The sequence below is a fragment of the Pelophylax lessonae genome (assembly GCF_965119305.1).
Source record: "Pelophylax lessonae genome assembly, chromosome: 13".
In the NCBI taxonomy this organism is placed as follows: domain Eukaryota; kingdom Metazoa; phylum Chordata; class Amphibia; order Anura; family Ranidae; genus Pelophylax; species Pelophylax lessonae.
Window position 1 is genome coordinate 131,569,045 of NC_138780.1, and position 19,803 is coordinate 131,588,847.

Sequence of the window (19,803 nt, forward strand, 5' to 3'; positions counted from 1 at the left end):
GGTGGGGAAAATAACTCAAGGCTAAACATAAGTGCCCTTAACCAGGACACAGGAGCCTTAACAGGAGCCCTGTCTGAGAAAATAAAAGTTTTTTTTTTAAACACCCCTCAAAAGGGAACAGTTCCTCTTAAACAGTAACCTGCAAAACTTTGCGGCCAAAAGAAGCATTCGTAGATCCCAAAGTATCTATAGAATTTTGTGAAGGTAGGCACAGACGACCAAGTGGCCAACTTGCGATATTGATGCCTGATGACGGAAGGACCAAAAAGCTCTCAGTGCCTAAGTAGAATGCGCCGTGACAGGGAAAAGGTGGAACCTGACCTTTAATGGATTAGGCATGAGTCACCGTCTGTCGGATACATCTGGAGATGGAAGCCGAAGAAGCAATCAGCCCCTTTTTTTTTTTTTTTGGATCGTCTGCAACCACAAAAAGCGAGTCTGACCTCCGAAAGGGCTCAGTAGCTGCCAGATACACCCGAATCGCACGAACCACAACCAAGGTATGCAAAGCAAATTCCTTGGGATGAGCTGGCTTGGGACACAAGGAAGGCAACACAATGTCCTCATTCCAATGGAAGTCAGGGACAACTTTGGGCAGGAATGATGGACAGGGACGAATAACCACTTTATCCCTATGGACCACCAAAAAGGGACTGTGGCAGGATAATGCCTGCCAATTCCAATAACCTGTATGTCAGGGCTCCAGTGTTAGAAGGTGTCTAGGACCCAGTAGTTGCCAGGACACCAATGGCAGGAGAGGGGTTCTAGGACCCAGTGTCTCAGCCAGCACGTCACATGGGCCTTTATAAGGAAGTTGATCAGTGATTGAAGTTGCCGATTGATCTTCAGCTTGTTCCTGTGATCCTGGTTCCTGAAATTTCCCTGCTAACGGCCCGGCTTGTCGTTTGTTCTCCTGCCTGTCTGCTGACCCGACCCCGGCTTGTCCACGGATATTATCTTCTGTTCTCCTGTGTCTGACCTTGGCTTCCCTATATGACCTTGCCTGCTCTGTTATCCTCCTGGCTCCGAGTTCCGGCTTGAACTTCCATGGTCTTAGTGCAACCACAGGCCTGCCACGTGTCACAGGCGCCACCTGTCTGCAGCCTCTACTTCGCACATCATAAACCCTTCTGAGTTCCTCTGCAAACTACATCACAGGGGACCTGTGCTACTTTGAGCCTGACTTCTCCTGTTCTCACTTTCAGGGGTGTCTGGAACTTAGCCACCGAGATTGTCACCTTCTGGGATAACGCAGACAAGGGAATCTCCGGAATAGTCTCAAATGGAGGTTTCTGGAGAACCGAAAGCACTCAATTTAAATCCCATGGTGGCAAAAGACCGTAGAGGTAGAGACACATGTCGAACCCCCTGAATGAAGGTAGGAGCTAAAAAGTGAGTGGCTAGGGGTCGCTGAAAGAAGATTACCAAGGCAGACACCTGTCCCTTCATGGTACTCAAGGCCAACTTCTGATCAACACCCCGTTGAAGAAAGGTTAAGATCCGAGCCACAGAAAAGGATCGAGGATGACTGCCAATCGACTCACACCAAGAAATGTACGCTTTCCATGTACAATGGTATATCTTGCTGGAAGATGACTTACTCGCCTTCACCATAGTTGGGATCACTGATCCAGACATAATTGGAAGATCCTGGCTCTTGATTCCTCACAGGAACTGTGGAAGAAGCCAGAGCCAAGGATGATACTGGCCTTACCGTGGCCCTTGGACGCCAGCGCCCTCTGTCAGAGACCCCTGTGACCTCGTCATGAACTTCGGTATCCTCCTGTGGAGCCGAACCTGCTAAAAGGAGCTGCCCATAGGACTGTGCAAACAGAACTGTCTTGAAGGTGGATACCACCAGACTCAGAACCTGTATGCAAAATCGGGAGAGAGAACTGTCTGTGTGACAGCAGCGAGAGAATCACAGCCTGTGGTTCCTTAAGTTTTTCCAGAGGAAGGACCACCCTGACCAGAATTAAGACCTAGGTAAATCATTTCCCTGAACAGGGATAGAGGGGACCTTAGGTAGTTTGGACATCACCTGAACCTTTGCAGGAATTAAATCTGCACAAGGAGACTCAGAACCTAAAAAACCTGAAAAGAACAAACTTTACCCCCCTTTCAGGGTACCCCCAAAAGAAACATTTCCTTGACGCTCACAAAAGTCGTCCACGGGGCTGGAAACCAGCGAAGATGTCCCCCCACCCCAATAATGGGCGAGGGCAGACCTACATGCTGAAGGGGTCTTGTCTACTGGTCCGGAGAAGCTAGCTCTGGGCTTACCAGACCAAGGTTGCTTGGAACCTCCCAGGGAAGATTTAAAAGATCTATTTCCCTCATTCTCCATCCCAGAAGCACAAAATAATTGTCTATTGCCTGATAAGGAGGGCCCCCGTCTGCGAGGAGAATCCTTCCTGTTCCTCGACTGTGGCAGGAAGGTACTCTTCCCCCCCGTGATACCCTTAATGTCGTCATCCAGGGTAGCCCCAAACAGGCGATCGCCTTGAAAGGGCAGATCAACGAGAGTCTGCGGAGCAATTCTTAAGCCACAGCACGCGCCCAATAACCACCGCTAAAACAAAGTTTGAACAGCACAGGAGCTGTATACAAAGCTGCATCACAAATAAACTGCAGCCCATGGACCAACTGGCCTGCTAAATCAACATAAGCAGCGGGGACCTGCTCACTCCCCAGGCCCTGGCGCAAAAGCTTGGCCCGTTCAGTTAGGGTCTGAGACACCGAGGCAAAGAATGGCCGCAATGCCTAAACAGCCATAGTAAACCTGCTGCGTGCCACAGCCTCCGCTTTCCTGTCAGCCGGGTCCCTAAAGCACGGGGATTACTATACTGGGAACATGGTTGCTTTATTCAACCTGAAAAACAGTAGGGTCCAACACTGCTGAACTAGTCCACTTTTTAAAATGGACTCCTCAAAAGGACAAAATGTACAGCAAAACGTTTGGGGACCACAAAGGGTAATTTTTGTTGTTCCCATTCCTTACAGGAAAACCTGTCAAAATAAGGCACATAAGGAAACAACTTTGGAGTAAGAGGCGACCTATGCGTACGAAACGTCACAGCCATATCCATGGCTACATTAGCGGCATCCTCCATTTTTAAAGTCTCACGCACTGCAGTTCCGGAAGGCTACATCGCAGCTGACCTAGTGTGTAGCTGTGGTCTCCAAACGCATGCTGGCTAGGCTGGGGGCACCACTGGATCTAGATTATCCAGCCAGTCGCCCAGCAGTTGATTGTAGATCTCCCAAGAGAAAAAAACAAAAAAGATGTAAGGAAGAAGAAAAAATTGCTAGGACCGGAGATCGCAGCTGACTAGACAGATTAAAACTGATTACCTAAAGCAGAGCGGAGGGTTAAACAGGTCCCTCTCAAAAAATTTGCATATTGTGATAAAGTTCATTATTTTCTGTAATGTACTGATAAACATTAGACTTTCATATATTTTAGATTCATTACACACAACTGAAGTAGTGCAAGCCTTTTATTGTTTTAATATTGATGATTTTGGCATACAGCTCATGAAAACCTCAAAAAATTAGCATATTTCATCCGACCAATAAAAGAAAAGTGTTTTTAATACAAAAAAAGTCAACCTTCAAAAAATTATGTTCAGTTATGCACTCAATACTTGGTCGGGAATCCTTTTGCAGAAATGACTGCTTCAATGCGGCGTGGCATGGAGGCAATCAGCCTGTGGCACTGCTGAGGTGTTATGGAGGCCCAGGATGCTTCGATAGCGGTCTTGAGCTCATCCAGAGTGTTGGGTCTTGCGTCTCTCAACTTTCTCTTCACAACATCCCACAGATTCTCTATGGGGTTCAGGTCAGGAGAGTTGGCAGGCCAATTGAGCACAGTAATACCATGGTCAGTAAACCATTTACCAGTGGTTTTGGCACTGTGAGCAGGTGCCAGGTCGTGCTGAAAAATGAAATTTTCATCTCCATAAAGCATTTCAGCAGATGGAAGCATGAAGTGCTCCAAAATCTCCTGATAGCTAGCTGCATTGACCCTGCCCTTGATAAAACACAGTGGACCAACACCAGCAGCTGACATGGCACCCCAGACCATCACTGACTGTGGGTAATTGACACTGGACTTCAGGCATTTTGGCATTTCCCTCTCCCCAGTCTTCCTCAGGGTCCGGTCACCTCTTCTCGTTGTGCAGCGTTTTCTGCCACACTTTTTCCTTCCCACAGACTTCCCACTGAGGTGCCTTGATACAGCACTCTGGCAACAGCCTATTCATTCAGAAATGTCTTTCTGTGTCTTACCCTCTTGCTTGAGGGTGTCAATGATGGCCTTCTGGACAGCAGTCAGGTCGGCAGTCTTACCCATGATTGCAGTTTTGAGTAATGAACCAGGCTGGGAGTTTTTAAAAGCCTCAGGAATCTTTTGCAGGTGTTTAGAGTTAATTAGTTGATTAGGTTAATAGCTCGTTTAGAGAACCTTTTCATGATATGCTAATTTTTTGAGATAGGAATTTTGGGTTTTCATGAGCTGTATGCCAAAATCATCAATATTAAAACAATAAAAGGCTTGCACTACTTCAGTTGTGTGTAATGAATCTAAAATATATGAAAGTCTAATGTTTATCAGTACATTACAGAAAATAATGAACTTTATCACAATATGCTAATTTTTAGAGAGGGACCTGTTTAACCCTCCGCTCTGCTTTAGGTAATCAGTTTTAATCTGTCTAGTCAGCTGGGATCTCCGGTCCTAGCAATTTGTTCTTCTTCCTTACATCTTTTTTGTTTTTTAAGCTGAGGACGGCCCATGGGCGTAGCCAGGTGTTTTTTGTTCTGCCTAGTCCTACTCCTGGAGGAGGCAATATAAGCCACTAGTTATGATTTATGGAGCGCTGGGTCTGTCGATGAACGAAAGAGATGTTTTTCTTACCCAATCCGCTCTACTGCTAGACTGCTCCCTACAGCACCTTCTCCCCCTTATTCCAGTGGTCTACGGTCCTATGTGATCAAGACTGATGCAGGGTGCATAGCTGACCTAGTGTGTAGCTGTGGTCTCCAAACGCATGCTGGCTAGGCTGGGGGCACCACTGGATCTAGATTATCCAGCCAGTCGCCCAGCAGTTGATTGTAGATCTCCCAAGAGAAAAAAACAAAAAAGATGTAAGGAAGAAGAAAAAATTGCTAGGACCGGAGATCGCAGCTGACTAGACAGATTAAAACTGATTACCTAAAGCAGAGCGGAGGGTTAAACAGGTCCCTCTCAAAAAATTTGCATATTGTGATAAAGTTCATTATTTTCTGTAATGTACTGATAAACATTAGACTTTCATATATTTTAGATTCATTACACACAACTGAAGTAGTGCAAGTCTTTTATTGTTTTAATATTGATGATTTTGGCATACAGCTCATGAAAACCTCAAAAAATTAGCATATTTCATCCGACCAATAAAAGAAAAGTGTTTTTAATACAAAAAAAGTCAACCTTCAAAAAATTATGTTCAGTTATGCACTCAATACTTGGTCGGGAATCCTTTTGCAGAAATGACTGCTTCAATGCGGCGTGGCATGGAGGCAATCAGCCTGTGGCACTGCTGAGGTGTTATGGAGGCCCAGGATGCTTCGATAGCGGTCTTGAGCTCATCCAGAGTGTTGGGTCTTGCGTCTCTCAACTTTCTCTTCACAACATCCCACAGATTCTCTATGGGGTTCAGGTCAGGAGAGTTGGCAGGCCAATTGAGCACAGTAATACCATGGTCAGTAAACCATTTACCAGTGGTTTTGGCACTGTGAGCAGGTGCCAGGTCGTGCTGAAAAATGAAATTTTCATCTCCATAAAGCATTTCAGCAGATGGAAGCATGAAGTGCTCCAAAATCTCCTGATAGCTAGCTGCATTGACCCTGCCCTTGATAAAACACAGTGGACCAACACCAGCAGCTGACATGGCACCCCAGACCATCACTGACTGTGGGTACTTGACACTGGACTTCAGGCATTTTGGCATTTCCCTCTCCCCAGTCTTCCTCAGGGTCCGGTCACCTCTTCTCGTTGTGCAGCGTTTTCTGCCACACTTTTTCCTTCCCACAGACTTCCCACTGAGGTGCCTTGATACAGCACTCTGGCAACAGCCTATTCATTCAGAAATGTCTTTCTGTGTCTTACCCTCTTGCTTGAGGGTGTCAATGATGGCCTTCTGGACAGCAGTCAGGTCGGCAGTCTTACCCATGGTTGCAGTTTTGAGTAATGAACCAGGCTGGGAGTTTTTAAAAGCCTCAGGAATCTTTTGCAGGTGTTTAGAGTTAATTAGTTGATTAGGTTAATAGCTCGTTTAGAGAACCTTTTCATGATATGCTAATTTTTTGAGATAGGAATTTTGGGTTTTCATGAGCTGTATGCCAAAATCATCAATATTAAAACAATAAAAGGCTTGCACTACTTCAGTTGTGTGTAATGAATCTAAAATATATGAAAGTCTAATGTTTATCAGTACATTACAGAAAATAATGAACTTTATCACAATATGCTAATTTTTAGAGAGGGACCTGTTTAACCCTCCGCTCTGCTTTAGGTAATCAGTTTTAATCTGTCTAGTCAGCTGGGATCTCCGGTCCTAGCAATTTGTTCTTCTTCCTTACATCTTTTTTGTTTTTTAAGCTGAGGACGGCCCATGGGCGTAGCCAGGTGTTTTTTGTTCTGCCTAGTCCTACTCCTGGAGGAGGCAATATAAGCCACTAGTTATGATTTATGGAGCGCTGGGTCTGTCGATGAACGAAAGAGATGTTTTTCTTACCCAATCCGCTCTACTGCTAGACTGCTCCCTACAGCACCTTCTCCCCCTTATTCCAGTGGTCTACGGTCCTATGTGATCAAGACTGATGCAGGGTGCATAGCCCTGCACTGGATGCGATGATGCCCAGGGACAGTCCACTGCCATGGGGAAGTGCTGTCTGCCTAGGGAGTGAAGGATTAGTTAAATAAAGTGCTTTTACTTTTTTTACAAATCTAAATAAGCAGTTAAAGCAGAGCTTCACTTTTTTGCTTCCTCACCCCCTCCGTTGCCACATATGGCACCTTTCGAGGGGGAGCGAGTACCTGTTTTTGACAGGTACCTGTCTCCCACTTCTGGCGAGGTCCCCAGAAGTTCGGCCTCCCTCCTCCTTCCCCCTCTGCTTCGCACATGCGCAGTAGGGAACCAGAGGTGCCAAATGTGGCACTGCCGGACTCCCTTACAGGAAATGGCGGCGGCAACACCTGAGAGCTGATTGAAAAATCAGCTGAGGTGCTGAAATTGCAGGATGCCTGGACAGGTAAGTGTCCTAATATTTTTAGCTTCTAGTATTTGTAGATGCTGACTTAATTTGTTTGTGGGGAGGCTTGAGCTCCTCTAACATCTGCAGTGCAGGCATGGCCCCACTGCAAGGAGGGATTCTCAGATTTCCTGTATTTAGGCCCATGTATCAGATTATATGTTCTTCAGTTGCAACCAGCTCAAGAACAGGGAGACCAGCTCTGTGACCTGTCGGAAATCACATAACTAGCTATCCTCCAATCCTGGAGCTTTCTATGCTCCATTGCACAGAAAACTCCATAAAGCTTTTTTCTGCTACACAATAGTCTGGTTTTATTAGTATTAATCCGACAGAAAGCGATATCCGCTCTGTTATGTTGTTTCCTATATTTACCTCGGTATAGGGTCTCTTTAGGTTAGCTGCTGCAGTCTGGAAATAGTAAAATCGGAAACCTTCTTACACAATATATTTTAATAAAATATACACTTGCATACACTTCCTTTAAAATGTCAATGTTTTACTAGGAAATTCTGCACAAGTATGTGCTCAGCAAGTTCACATCCGATCATACCATTTTTAATAATACAGCATTACATAACTTTTAAGGTACAAAGTACACTGGAGATACAAACAAGCAACATACATAACAGGCAAGATCTTTAAGGTAAGAAGCTTCAAAATGACTTGTTACTGGGTCATTTTGTATGTACTGCACATTTTTGGCCATTTTGGATACACTAACACTACACTTACAAGAATATGGAAACGCAATCCTGCTCCATCTTAGTTCTCATTATGCAATATGGAAGCTAGAGTTTGCGCACACCTATGACACATTTTCTACGAACCCCCTAAAGTTACACTCATTTATGAAGATTTTATTTACACCCATGAAAAATGGCACTCTTATTTCTTTAACACGTCTCTCTATATATATTAAAGAGTAACCATGGAAGGTCGCTATAATAGTTGCAACTGAATGAAGGAAAAAAAAATAAATCAATCATTTTCTGGAATATGTTGTAAGCCTTTGGTAAAGGTTTTAAATAGAGGTGCACTGAAATTACGGCAACCAAAATTTTTTGCCGAAAATGGGCTTATTCCATTTCGGCCGAAAATGGGTTAAGGATGCATAAATTAATGATGGCCGCCGCGGCCCAGCGCAGGTTTCAAAAATCCTGCCTCTGGCCGGCAGCCCGCCTTCTGGTGAGGTCACTACTACGACTATGTGTATGAATGAACTAACACACCGGGCGGGCGAGTGGCCGCTAATAGCTGTGACTAAGTGAGCCCTTCACTTCCCTATCAGGCGGGTATCTCCGCTGAGTGGAGAGTTCGCCTGCCTTTGACATGGAGGTGCCCACAAGTAAGGAGATTGCCATCATTGGGGTAGGAGTGCTGAGGTGAGGTTACCAATGGTATTTGTATTATGCAGCATGAGGGGGTGAATGTATTGCCACTGGTGACTGATGCATTAGTGACCGACCAGTGGCAGTTAATTAACCCCTTTTTGCTGCATTAGTGCAACCAGTATCAGTGTCAGTGCAACCAGTGTTAATTAACACTGACACTGGTTACACTAATGCAGCACAAAGGGGTTAATTAACTGCCACTGGTCGGTCACTAATGCATCAGTGACCATACATTAACCCCCTCATGCTGCATAATACAAATACCATTGGTAATTAAATTAACCACTTGCCAACCCGTCACAGTACATATACTGCGACAGGTGGCAGCTACAGGTGTACGTCGCTGCCTGTTTCTGTTGTATGCCCCTGTTCTATCTATTTTAAAATCATTGGGGGGGAAAATGTAATTTTCGGTTTTCGGCCAAGGGCATCCTGCATTTTCGGTTTCGGCCCAGAATTTTCATTTCGGTGCATCCATAGTTTTGAAAAGTTAATTTTAGGATAGGATAATAATTTAGGGGGTTTGTAGAAAATTCAGTTGCAACTTTTATAGCGGACATTCCATTGTTACGCTTTACTGTATAGAAAGAGGTGTTAAAAAAATATACTCTTAATGAATAGTGGGAGGATAAAACTTTAGACTGTACGTAAAAAATTTTTCATAGGTGTAAATAAAATCTTCACGAATAAAGAGTATAACTGTATAAGTGGTTTTCAGAAAATGTGTGTGCAAATTCTAGCTTCCATATTGCAACTTGAGCTTATCTTTTGGGAAAAACAGTAAATGGGTGGGTTTAGTTTCACCTAAAGAAAAGCATATAGAAAATGAGATAAGAAAATGTATTACTGTAAAATAAAACCAAAGCCATTAAAGGCTCCTTTAAAATGTAGTTGAGGTCAAAAAACTAAAAATTAAAAAACTTGAGCGATGTTTCAGAAAACTCTATTAGTGCTGAGAAGGTAGATAAAGCCTTCCAAAACATTTAAAATGGCCTTTTATTCTCACAAGAGTAGGCACTGTAGGATACATAGATGAAATATAGGAAGATTTAGAACTGCCTTACCTGGGTTGGTGATTTGGAAGTCTGTCTTCCTCTGCACAGTTGATGGTAATTCATTGATTCGCAGAGAAAGCTGACGTTTGAATGGGGACATTTTCTGGCTGAGGGCAGGAAATCCCCTGAACGAGCCCTGCCTGGCTAATTGTTCAACAGGGGCATGTCTGCGTGGAATTGCATGGGGGTTATTCATATCTTTGCTATCCTGGTATGCATTAACCTCAGATGTTGGTGAAGTTTGCGGCACTGGAGCAGGGGGTAAGGTCACAACAGCAGTGGTAGTAGTGGTAGTTGTAGTAGCAGAAGAAGCAACTGATGCCACTATTGATTCTGCATCCACACCTAAAACATTCATAAAAACTTAAAATTACTAATTGAGATCAACTATGTCACTCATCTTTAAGTGTCTCCCCCCCCCCTCCCCCTCCCCCTCCCCCCCACACACACACACACTTTTTGCCATGTACACAATTTTAGTCTTGTAAAGATTTTAAAATATTTTTCTGCAGTCAAAGATACTAATACAATCAATAAATTACAAATATATTATTGGGCACAGAGGTTAGGTCCCATTCACAGGTGAGCATTTTATAGCTTGATGTTCCAAAATGATCAAGATCCAAAATCCTATGGTTTTCAACTGTGCCTGTTCACAACTGAGTGAAGTGTCGCATGAAGCTGAAAAACGTATATGAGCTTCTTTTGAGTACTTTGGCTCAAATAAACTTCAATGGGAAACTAAACCAATGAAGCCAATGAATTCTTCATAACGGAGATGTCCATCACATTAGGACACTAGCAGAAACTGAGCTCTCAAGGAATAGGGTAGGGTTATAGAGGTGTGTCTAGGGAAACATGTCCAGGAAAGCTTGTGTCAAATCACCTGAAGGTACCAGCCTAAAACCCAGGTCTATGAATAGCCAGCTTGTGACCTGTACTGTATGATTAAGACAAAATATTTACACCCTTAATGTCGTAGGCATGTTGTGTACAGCACATGGTACTAAGCCTCAAAATACCATTTTAATTCCAGGTTTTATTGCAACAAAAACAAGAAAACACCAAAAAGGAGAGGATGAATTCCCTCACAAAGCACTGTACTAGGATGTCATAAGAAGAATGCCCCATCCATTACTGCCTTAGAGATCACTGCATTACACAGTTGAGGTCATCAGGGGGCTGGATATGGGAAAAGATAGGACAGAGTTGTCCATTGATAGCTTGCACCTTTAATAATATGGTAGCTGGATTGTATCCACACAGTACACCAGAATAGACAAAATGGTTCTAAGCAAAAGGAGCAACTAAAGAATGTCTACTGTCAGTGCAGCATTCCTCAAACCATGTCTTGCACAGTTTATAGGATAAAGTTCCCAGAGTTTCCTTCTAGATTTTTTTCTTTTCATTATTTTTAGCTAATAGAAACTAAGTGATTAGAGAAAAAATGCTTGCTATGTGCATTTTTCACACTATGTTCAACTGCACTCACTGACGTCTACCGAGGGCACAAATGCTTGGGACTTGAAGCTTGAAACTCAAAAAGATGCTCGGGTACTTTTCTGATCTACAACCTTTAAGCAATACTATGCTTAGGTGTGGACAGGCACAATGGAAAAATCATGGGATTTTGGATATTGAGCATTTTGAAGCTTTGAGCTACAAACTGCTCAGGTGTAAAAATGGGGCCTTAGAGCCGGTTCAAACTGCTGCGACCTCTAAGTCGCCTCATAAGGGGCGACTTGTTAGCGCGAATTTTAGCGCGACTTTGCGCATATTCAGCACGACTTGTATGATAGACGACTTTGTACGACTTTGTATTTGGCCAATCAGAATATGATGGTTCTGGGTCATGCTCAATCACACAAAAAAAAGTTCTTAAAAATTGTTGTTTTTGATAGAGAGCCAATTATTGAAAAAATTATTGAAAAAAAAAAATAAAAAATGAGATTTCTTTGGATTTAATGTCTGGGGGGTCTAAAAAGTGTACCTGTGAAGTTTCAGCTCTGTAGCATGTCCAGAACCAGAGAAAAAAGATCATTTTTCTTATAATTATTAATAGAGCAGGGTAGTGGCTCCTCTCCACCTGGGCGTTTTTTTTGCTGGCATTTATCGGGCATTTTTTGGGCGTCTTTGGAGGAAGGCATGCCTCCAAAGACGCCCAAAAAATGCCCGATAAATCCCTGCAAGAAAAACGCCCAGGTGGAGAGAAGCCATATGCCTGTGCTACTAAAAATTATAAGAAAAATTATCTTTTTTTCTTGTTCAGGACCATTTTAATGGAAAGTCGGATCACAAGTCGCTTCAAATAAGATAAGGAGGCGACTCCCATTGAAGTCTATGGGACAAGTCGGATACAAGTCCCCTCAAAGTAGTACAGGACCCTTCCCAGAAGTCGTAGCGACTTCAGTAGTGCCAATCAAGACGGCACTCATTGATTAACATTGCTTTTGTTATGTCAAGCGACTTGAGGGCACACAGGTCGCCTCACAAGTCGCGGCAGTGTGAATGGACTGTTAGGCACTTTATATAATAAACATAAAAACAAATATTTGTTTTAGTCAGTCGCATATTAGGGTTTCAATCGTTATTTCTACAAAAAGTGATTACAATAAGATATTATGAATGTGTAAGTGTAGATGTTTATTGTCCAAGAGCACCTGCCTTCATGGTCTAGGGCATTTAATATCTGCCTTGAAACATTCCAAGGTGACTGGATTAAGGTGGCCCATGTGAATATATATGCTGGGATATGTTCCCAACACTCAAAGTTTGGATAAGCAGCGAAACATCTTCAGCATTACAGAACATGCCCAGTTGGTAAAACCCAATAGCTGCATTTTTTTTATACATAAAAATATTAGAAAAGAAGAACTAAAAAATGAGGAAAGGAAACAAAAAGATGGGCACCTTTTTTCGAGTCCTGAATCTGTTTCATGATCTCCTCCCTCTCTGCCTGTTCTGTGGCAGTGGTAACTCTAAATGAGCCCTCCCGGGTAAAGGTGGTTCTGCTTGCATCAAAGGTAGCAGTCACACCGCATTCTTTTTCACGTTTTTGTTTTCTCTCAAGACACGCAGCAAAAGCACATCCGACAGCATGGCTCAACCTCTCCCCCTAAATTCATAAAAAAAAACAAAAAAAAAAACACATCATTAAATGGATACTCAATGCCATAACAAATCTCACATGAAAAAGGGTGTCATGTCAGATACATGAACATTTAAAAATGCATTCAGGACCAATTTTAAGAAGAGACGAAGTTAAAAAATTATAATAAACCTAAAAAGTCATTGTTTGTGTACTGAAAATGCAACCTTCTATTTTAAGTTAGCCAAATACTTAATTGAATTTCTCTTTAGCTCAGTGACAAATTGCAGTCATGTATATACAAGCGAGATCAACATGTCCACTATCGAACATGAATAACTGAAAAAGTTAACAGGAGGACAATCAAGAGGCCAATTTTGGCAAACTGCAGAGAGAGACCAAAATGACTGGCAAGTAGTTGACATCTCAGAAAGGAGTTCTTTGCCATACAGGATATCAAACATTTGCAAAGGTAAGTACATGGGATTAGCCCTGCTTTTTTAGACTTACAAAATTGTAATTAATTCACAACATTGCATTTATTACATAACAATATAATATGTAATTCTAGTCTTCTCAATACTAACCGTGTCCTTAACAGCCATAAAACAGTGGCAAATCCATCTTCTTGTTGTTCCATCACGACAGATATAGGAGAATGCTCTGTCAAAATTCCTGTCCGGAGCACAGAATGATACTTTTTCTATTGTTTGGTCTACTAAAAGATCCTGCATGAGGAAGCAAAACAGCAAGTTACTAACTAAATACAGTCAGTTGGTGTAGGGGACAAACAGGATATGACACAGCAGGCAAAACTGACTCTATCCTTTCTGTGAGCATTCATTGAAATTTTAACACTGCACCTGTATATACCACAGAAGTTATTTTTCTTTGGAACAGTAGCAGCACAATTGATATTAGACATTGCTTTAAAGAGGAGTTCCAGCCTGGATGTCTGAAACCATTTGAGACACCTGGTTCTGGATGACGTCTGAGAAGATGCACAGGACCTGTGTTTTACAGCCAAGTGGTGGATCACAGCAGCGCAGCACTAGATTCTCCGGTTGGGGGGGGGGAGGGGGGAGTATGTGAATTCAGGGATAAAAGGCAGGATTAAACCTAAAGTGATCTAAAGGCAATTTTTTCTTTAATAAAAAAGACATCATACTTGCCTGCTCTGTGCAAGTACTCGTGCCCCCTCCCCCCTGTCCCCATAGCAAGCTGTTCACCATGGGGGCACTTGTGTGTACTCGCTCCTGAGCCGGCTTTGTATGTCTATTGACACAAACAACGTGGCTTGGCTTGCGCCCGCTCCCTCTCCAATGGCTGTGATTGGCAGGGCAGGAGCCAATGGCTTCTGCTGATGTTTCAGAGCCAATGAGGAAAGAGAAAGCCTCTGCTCTCATGCACATCGCTGGATCAAGATCAGGCTCAGGCAAGTATTAAGGGGGACTGCATGTAGAAGGTTTTTTTTTACCTTATTGTGGAACTTCACTCTCTCAATCAACATTGATTATTTGTAATCCAAATGCTGCTAGCATTAGTAAATAAAAAAATAGGACAAATAGGAAGGTATATCACATTTACTGGTTTTAAACTTTTTTTTTTTAAACATTCCTTTAGTTACTTTTTGGTTTCCATGCCTAGGCAAAGTATGTCATACATCCAAGGAGTCTTCATGAGGGAAGGGGGGTTTTGCTGAGCTAAGCACACCCTCCAGCCTGTATACCTGAGCTAATGGCAGATGGATTCCAGGAAGTAAATGCTACATGAATCAATTGTCCTTACTCAAGATGGCCACAGCCAGAAATACTAGGGGGTGTTTTTCAAAGTGATTTATCAACAAAATAAAGCATGGAGACATGGATTGATGGCGCAGTTTGCTTTGAATAACAAAAATAATAAATAGCGTTTTTTTTGGTTTGTGGTTCTCCGTAGTTACATTTTAATGCACAGAATGCATGAAGGTTAAAAAAAAAAACCCTTCTCCCTTTAGAACCATATTAAAACCTAAACACAGGGGGACACAGGAGAAGTAACTCACTTTCTTTTGCTTCACAAAAGTGTTAAACATAAAAAGGGGTGAAATTGCCAAAAAAAAAAAAGAAAAAGTGTACAACCTTTGTCTTCTCGTCCACAACTCTGAGTCCATCAGCTGAAACCCACAGCACGGCCTTGATTGCCTTCTTGCCCGTCTTTAAGGAATTTAAAAAAAAAAAATTACAATTTTGCAGTGAAAATATGGATTTATCCACCAACCTAAAATAGAAGCAAACCAAATCTAAAATATATGGAAAGCCAACACCTATTTACTCAAGATCCATGCCCAGTCACTCACCAAAGCAGAACAGCGGGTCAGAAAAGCACTGCAGAGAAAGGGTGAGCAGCATCTCAAAGGGAATTACTTAGAACAATACTACTGCAAACGTTATTTGGGATGGAAAGAATTCTGCATCAAAATTCTTTACCTGGACTGGAGAATCTACCAAAAACTGTCACACATATGTAAGGAGTTACTCCACTGGTACCTTTAATAGTTAATTTGTAGCACACCTGAAAATGGCATTTAGGCAGTCTAGGTTCAGCACATCTAGCACACTCTAGTGAGGAAAAACCCCTAAAAAGGTAGTCTCCTATGAGAAGTAAACTCAAGTACTACAGATGATCAAATGTGACAAAAACTTCCCAACTGTGCTTCCAGTTCCATTAAAGTGGTTGTAAAGTGAGATGTATTAATTACTTTTATTCTCTGTTTTTGGTCCCTGTTCAGTACCTGAAGTGATAATGCTAAATACCTTCTTTTCAGAGCCCTGCTGTCCTGTCATGTGACCTCCCTCTGCTTCCCTTCCTGAGTGAGTACAGTGGGAGGGGCGGAGATTTCCCTCTGATAGCAAGCTGGCAGAGGGATGTCATGTGTCCGGACAGCAGGGCTCTGCAAAGAATGTATTTAGCAATATAATGTTAGGAAAACACACACGCTATACTGAACAGGGACCTAAAAGATGATCAAAGCAATTAATACAGGTTTCTTTATTCTACAAGCACAGGAGCAGCTGCAGGGAATAGAATTACACAGGCGGGGGGGGGGGGGGGGGATTGTCTCTCACAAAGACTACGGAAGAGATACTGAGAGGGGGAGATGGAGAGACCCTTAGGACATAGCTGAATGACAGAGGCACCTAAAATGACCACACGATCAGGGATCAGCAGCCATGATAAACTTGGTCAGTTTACAGAGGGAAGTCAGAAACAGGCAGGATCAGCCAGGTATTGTAGAACACAGAAAGGGACAATTTCTAATTGCAAAAGCACTGTGCTATATCTAGTGCCTTAAAGGGACAGGAGCATGTTTTTGAGGGTTTTTTTTACGGTTACAACCACTTTAAATTCCTTTTGCCTGTTCTCGGTTTTGCAGAATGCAGGGTTGCGTAGAAATCTATAGATATCTATGGGGGGTAACTACTTTATCCAAAATTTTGCAGAGCACAAGGACCAGAACTGTCCAGGCATTGCAGCAAGAATCTAAGAACTTGCATGTTGCCCATGATCTAGGCATAGATCATAAACATTACATTTCGCCAGTAATGTTTAGGTTCCTGGACAGATGCACGTGAAGATGTTTTGGTTGAAGCAAGCATTTTCTTTAAAACCTTTTGCGCTGGTATCCGCAGTTTTAAAAGGAGATGGAGACAGAGGTGGGCTTATCTATGCTGGTCAAAAGCACTATCCGGGGTCAACAACAAACCTCTGTCACATTAGGCCTCAAGTGCACAGGGCATTTGAGGATTTACTTACATTTGTGGAAAGGTATTAATACAAAAGTCCTTTCAATTTTAAGTCCTATTAGCTAACCCTAGGACTTGTGGACTTTAGGGGTTATACAAGTCTAATTTACCTTTCTATGACAAGGTAGTGTCATGTTATGGGGATAAGTATAAATAAAGGGCTCAAGCCAAACTAAAGTAAAAAGGAGTACTTAGACAAACATAGTGTATTTCTACATGAAGTTTAAAACACTAAGCCATCAAACCTTAAGGCTACTTTGCATCAAACAGGATGCCTTCGTACTCTACCAGAAATGTACTACTCAAAGCAAAAATACTGTTGAATGCCCATAACAGAGTATCAACTAAAAAGGGGGAAGTTAATAACATTACCAATCCATAACATTTTTAATAACTCATTTGAATAGGATATGATGTCCTATTAAGCCGTTGTGGAACTTACCTGGCCATAATTTGTTAACAGGCAAATCCTGCATTAGCCAAGATCAATTAGAAACTGTGCTGAACTCAAAACAGCTTAAAGTCTTAACCTAGCCAAAATTTTTGGACAGATTTGCTTAGAAATAGAACATTGTCACGATTTACTGTTCTCCATTGGATAGCTTTTTCCATATTTCAGGATTGGAACAGATGGGAAATCCCTCCTGTAGGAACAACCCCCCCCCCCCCCCCAACAAAACCCTTCCTAAGAAAAATTGTGACTGTCAGGTTATTATTGCCTCTCTGCCTTCCTGTCCCGGTAACTACGGCCCCACTTATTTATGGCCCTGCAGCAAAGGCTGTCACCAAAAAAGGAAGGGAGGTAAATCCTATGCAATAGGGTTATGGACAGCAATTAAAACTCGTCAGAAACATTTATTTTTTTAAGTCTATACAGAATACAGATTTGTCAGGAGATGGGCTTTAAAGAGCTCATCTTTAGATAGCTATAGTTTTCTACACCTATTGCTCAGAAGTCAACTTCTCTGCATTCTGGCCTCTAAATCTGAAAATCTGGCTTTGTACTCAAACTATTGAAAATGTTACAAATGTGTTCTTTACTGTACTGCCAAAGTGGATTATAGTCCACCTAATCACATTTAAGGGAATTTATCAAAACTGAAGCAGACTGAAACTTTAGCAGCTGTGCTTGGCCACCAATCAGCTTTTTAGTTTGTTCAGTATAAGCTTTGAAAATGAAAAGTAAAATCTGACTGGTTCCCATGCACAGCTGCTCCAGATCCAGGCTGCTCCAGTTTTAATAAGTTCCCCTCAGAGTGTCTAGATGTGCTACTAAACGGTCGGTACTAAGAAGGCCTAATCAATAGACAACCAACAGTTTTAAAGCGTTGGAGTCAGCTTCAAATACAGATTTAAAGTTCATCAATTTTCTTTCTGCACCAATCTTTGTGAGCATTGCCTAGATGCCATTTTCTCAGTGAACACAGAACCATCACCAATAGTAAACCGTCCATCACTGACACTCCTGCTGATAGTACTCCTGGACCCACAATTCATTGCAAGATTTAATATATTTAAAATTCATTGCACAAATATAGATAAGATATCCATGTTCCCTTCATTGCAAGAAAGAATGACATATTTTTCCATTACAGAAGAAAAAAACAGTTACTTAATAACTTGATTTCACTATGTCATTTTCTCAAAAGTCATACATTAAAAGGCAATAGGGATATAAGATTAAGATTATTAAAATGTTCAACCATACAGAACTGCACAATTAATGTAAAAGTAGACTATTTAGGAAAAATTAAAAAACAAACACTGGAATTTTGGATTAAACCACTGTTAATTTAGGCATTTCATATAGTGCAGGAATAAGACCGCAATGGTGCCAGTTTCATTTTCTTTATACCAGTGTGTAACTCCCTATATGTTTAATCACAAATGGCATTGAACTTACTTTTGAAAAGAAGCCTTTGAAGAATTTCCTTTCCTGGAGGAACAGGGGAGGGGACAAGTCGAGCACTATTATTGCTGGAAGCTATAAATCTCCCAAGGTTTTAAATCAACATGCATCAAACAGGGCAGGAAGCATTAGTAAATGCTATAGAGGAGCAAGCAAATTACATCACTCCTTATGCCCATGCAAGGGAAATAAAGGGTTAAACAGTAGCTGGAGGCAGGTAAAGATGCCAGGAAAAGAAGAGTAAGTTGTCACCCTGCCATTTCCCATGCAATTAAACAAACCAATGCCTAATCTGTAAACCTTCCTTTTTAATTAGCAACTCGGCACAAAATAAACATTTTAGTTATTTACATTCAGTGCTGTTCCAAATTAAAAAAAAAAAAAAATCTGAATTGTGTCAGAAATTATACATTTCCTAATACTGTTGATTAGTTACCATTACTTAAGACATATTTTAGTTGTACTTCTTTTGCTGGGGTTTTAAATAAGAAGCTGACGTGTGACCTGGCAGCTGACAATACACTTGGATGTCTATTCTTTTCGTGCCTTCTATTTCTACAAACCTATACCATAAGTAGCTTTGGTGCCTTTCAGCCTTTCACAAGTTCTGCATTGATTACCTCCACTATGTCCTTCTAGTGTTTAAGGATCTGAAACAAGCAAAAATAGGATATCTATATAGCAGATTTCAATAAAGAGCGACTCCCTCGTGTTTGTTTCTTTTCAGCCTATAATCTAACACCACTGAGGGCAGATCTCCCCATTTGTGGCCGGTCTGAAAGGTACCCTTAGAATGTAATTACTGATCAAATTAGATGATCGGAAAGACCATCAATTCTGAACCAATCTTCAGAATTGTGACTTGTAGCTAAAAAAAAAAAAAAATCTGGCTCTAAAGAAAAAAAGCTGAATGTATATATTTGTATTCTTTCAATGGCCATAAAGCGGAGTGTTTACATATGTGGGCACAACTTGTGTATGCGTTCGCTTCTGCACGTGAGCTAAGAGGGACAGGGCGCTTTAAAAAAAAAAAAAAAAAAAAATCTTATTTATTTTACTTTTTATTTTTACACTGTCCATGGTTTTTTTGATCACTTTTATTCCCATTACAAGGAATGTAAACATCCCTTGTAATAAAATTAAGCAGGACAGGTCCTATTTAATGTGAGATCTGGGGACAAAAAGACCTCAGATCTCACATCTACACTTAAAAGCAATAATAAAAAAAAAATTGGCCCTTTAAAAGGCAGTTGGGTGGAAGCGACATCGGACGTTG

At 41.7% G+C, this 19,803-nt stretch overlaps 1 protein-coding gene across 3 annotated transcripts in view; it reads right to left on the reverse strand.

Annotated features, from left to right (window-relative positions):
* The window catches only part of NUMB (NUMB endocytic adaptor protein), a 211,229-nt gene that overhangs the window by 18,400 nt on the left and 173,026 nt on the right, over nt 1-19,803 (reverse strand). For 2 of the 3 annotated variants that reach the window (XM_082275026.1, XM_082275024.1), the window contains exons 5-9: nt 18,522-18,554; nt 14,954-15,028; nt 13,421-13,561; nt 12,656-12,860; nt 9,755-10,090 (exon numbers count right to left, since the gene is read on the reverse strand). In XM_082275026.1, coding sequence (XP_082131152.1) covers nt 9,755-10,090; nt 12,656-12,860; nt 13,421-13,561; nt 14,954-15,028; nt 18,522-18,554 — 790 coding nt within the window. The remainder of the gene's footprint in view (nt 1-9,754; nt 10,091-12,655; nt 12,861-13,420; nt 13,562-14,953; nt 15,029-18,521; nt 18,555-19,803) is intronic. The other variant, XM_082275025.1, reaches the window with a different exon arrangement.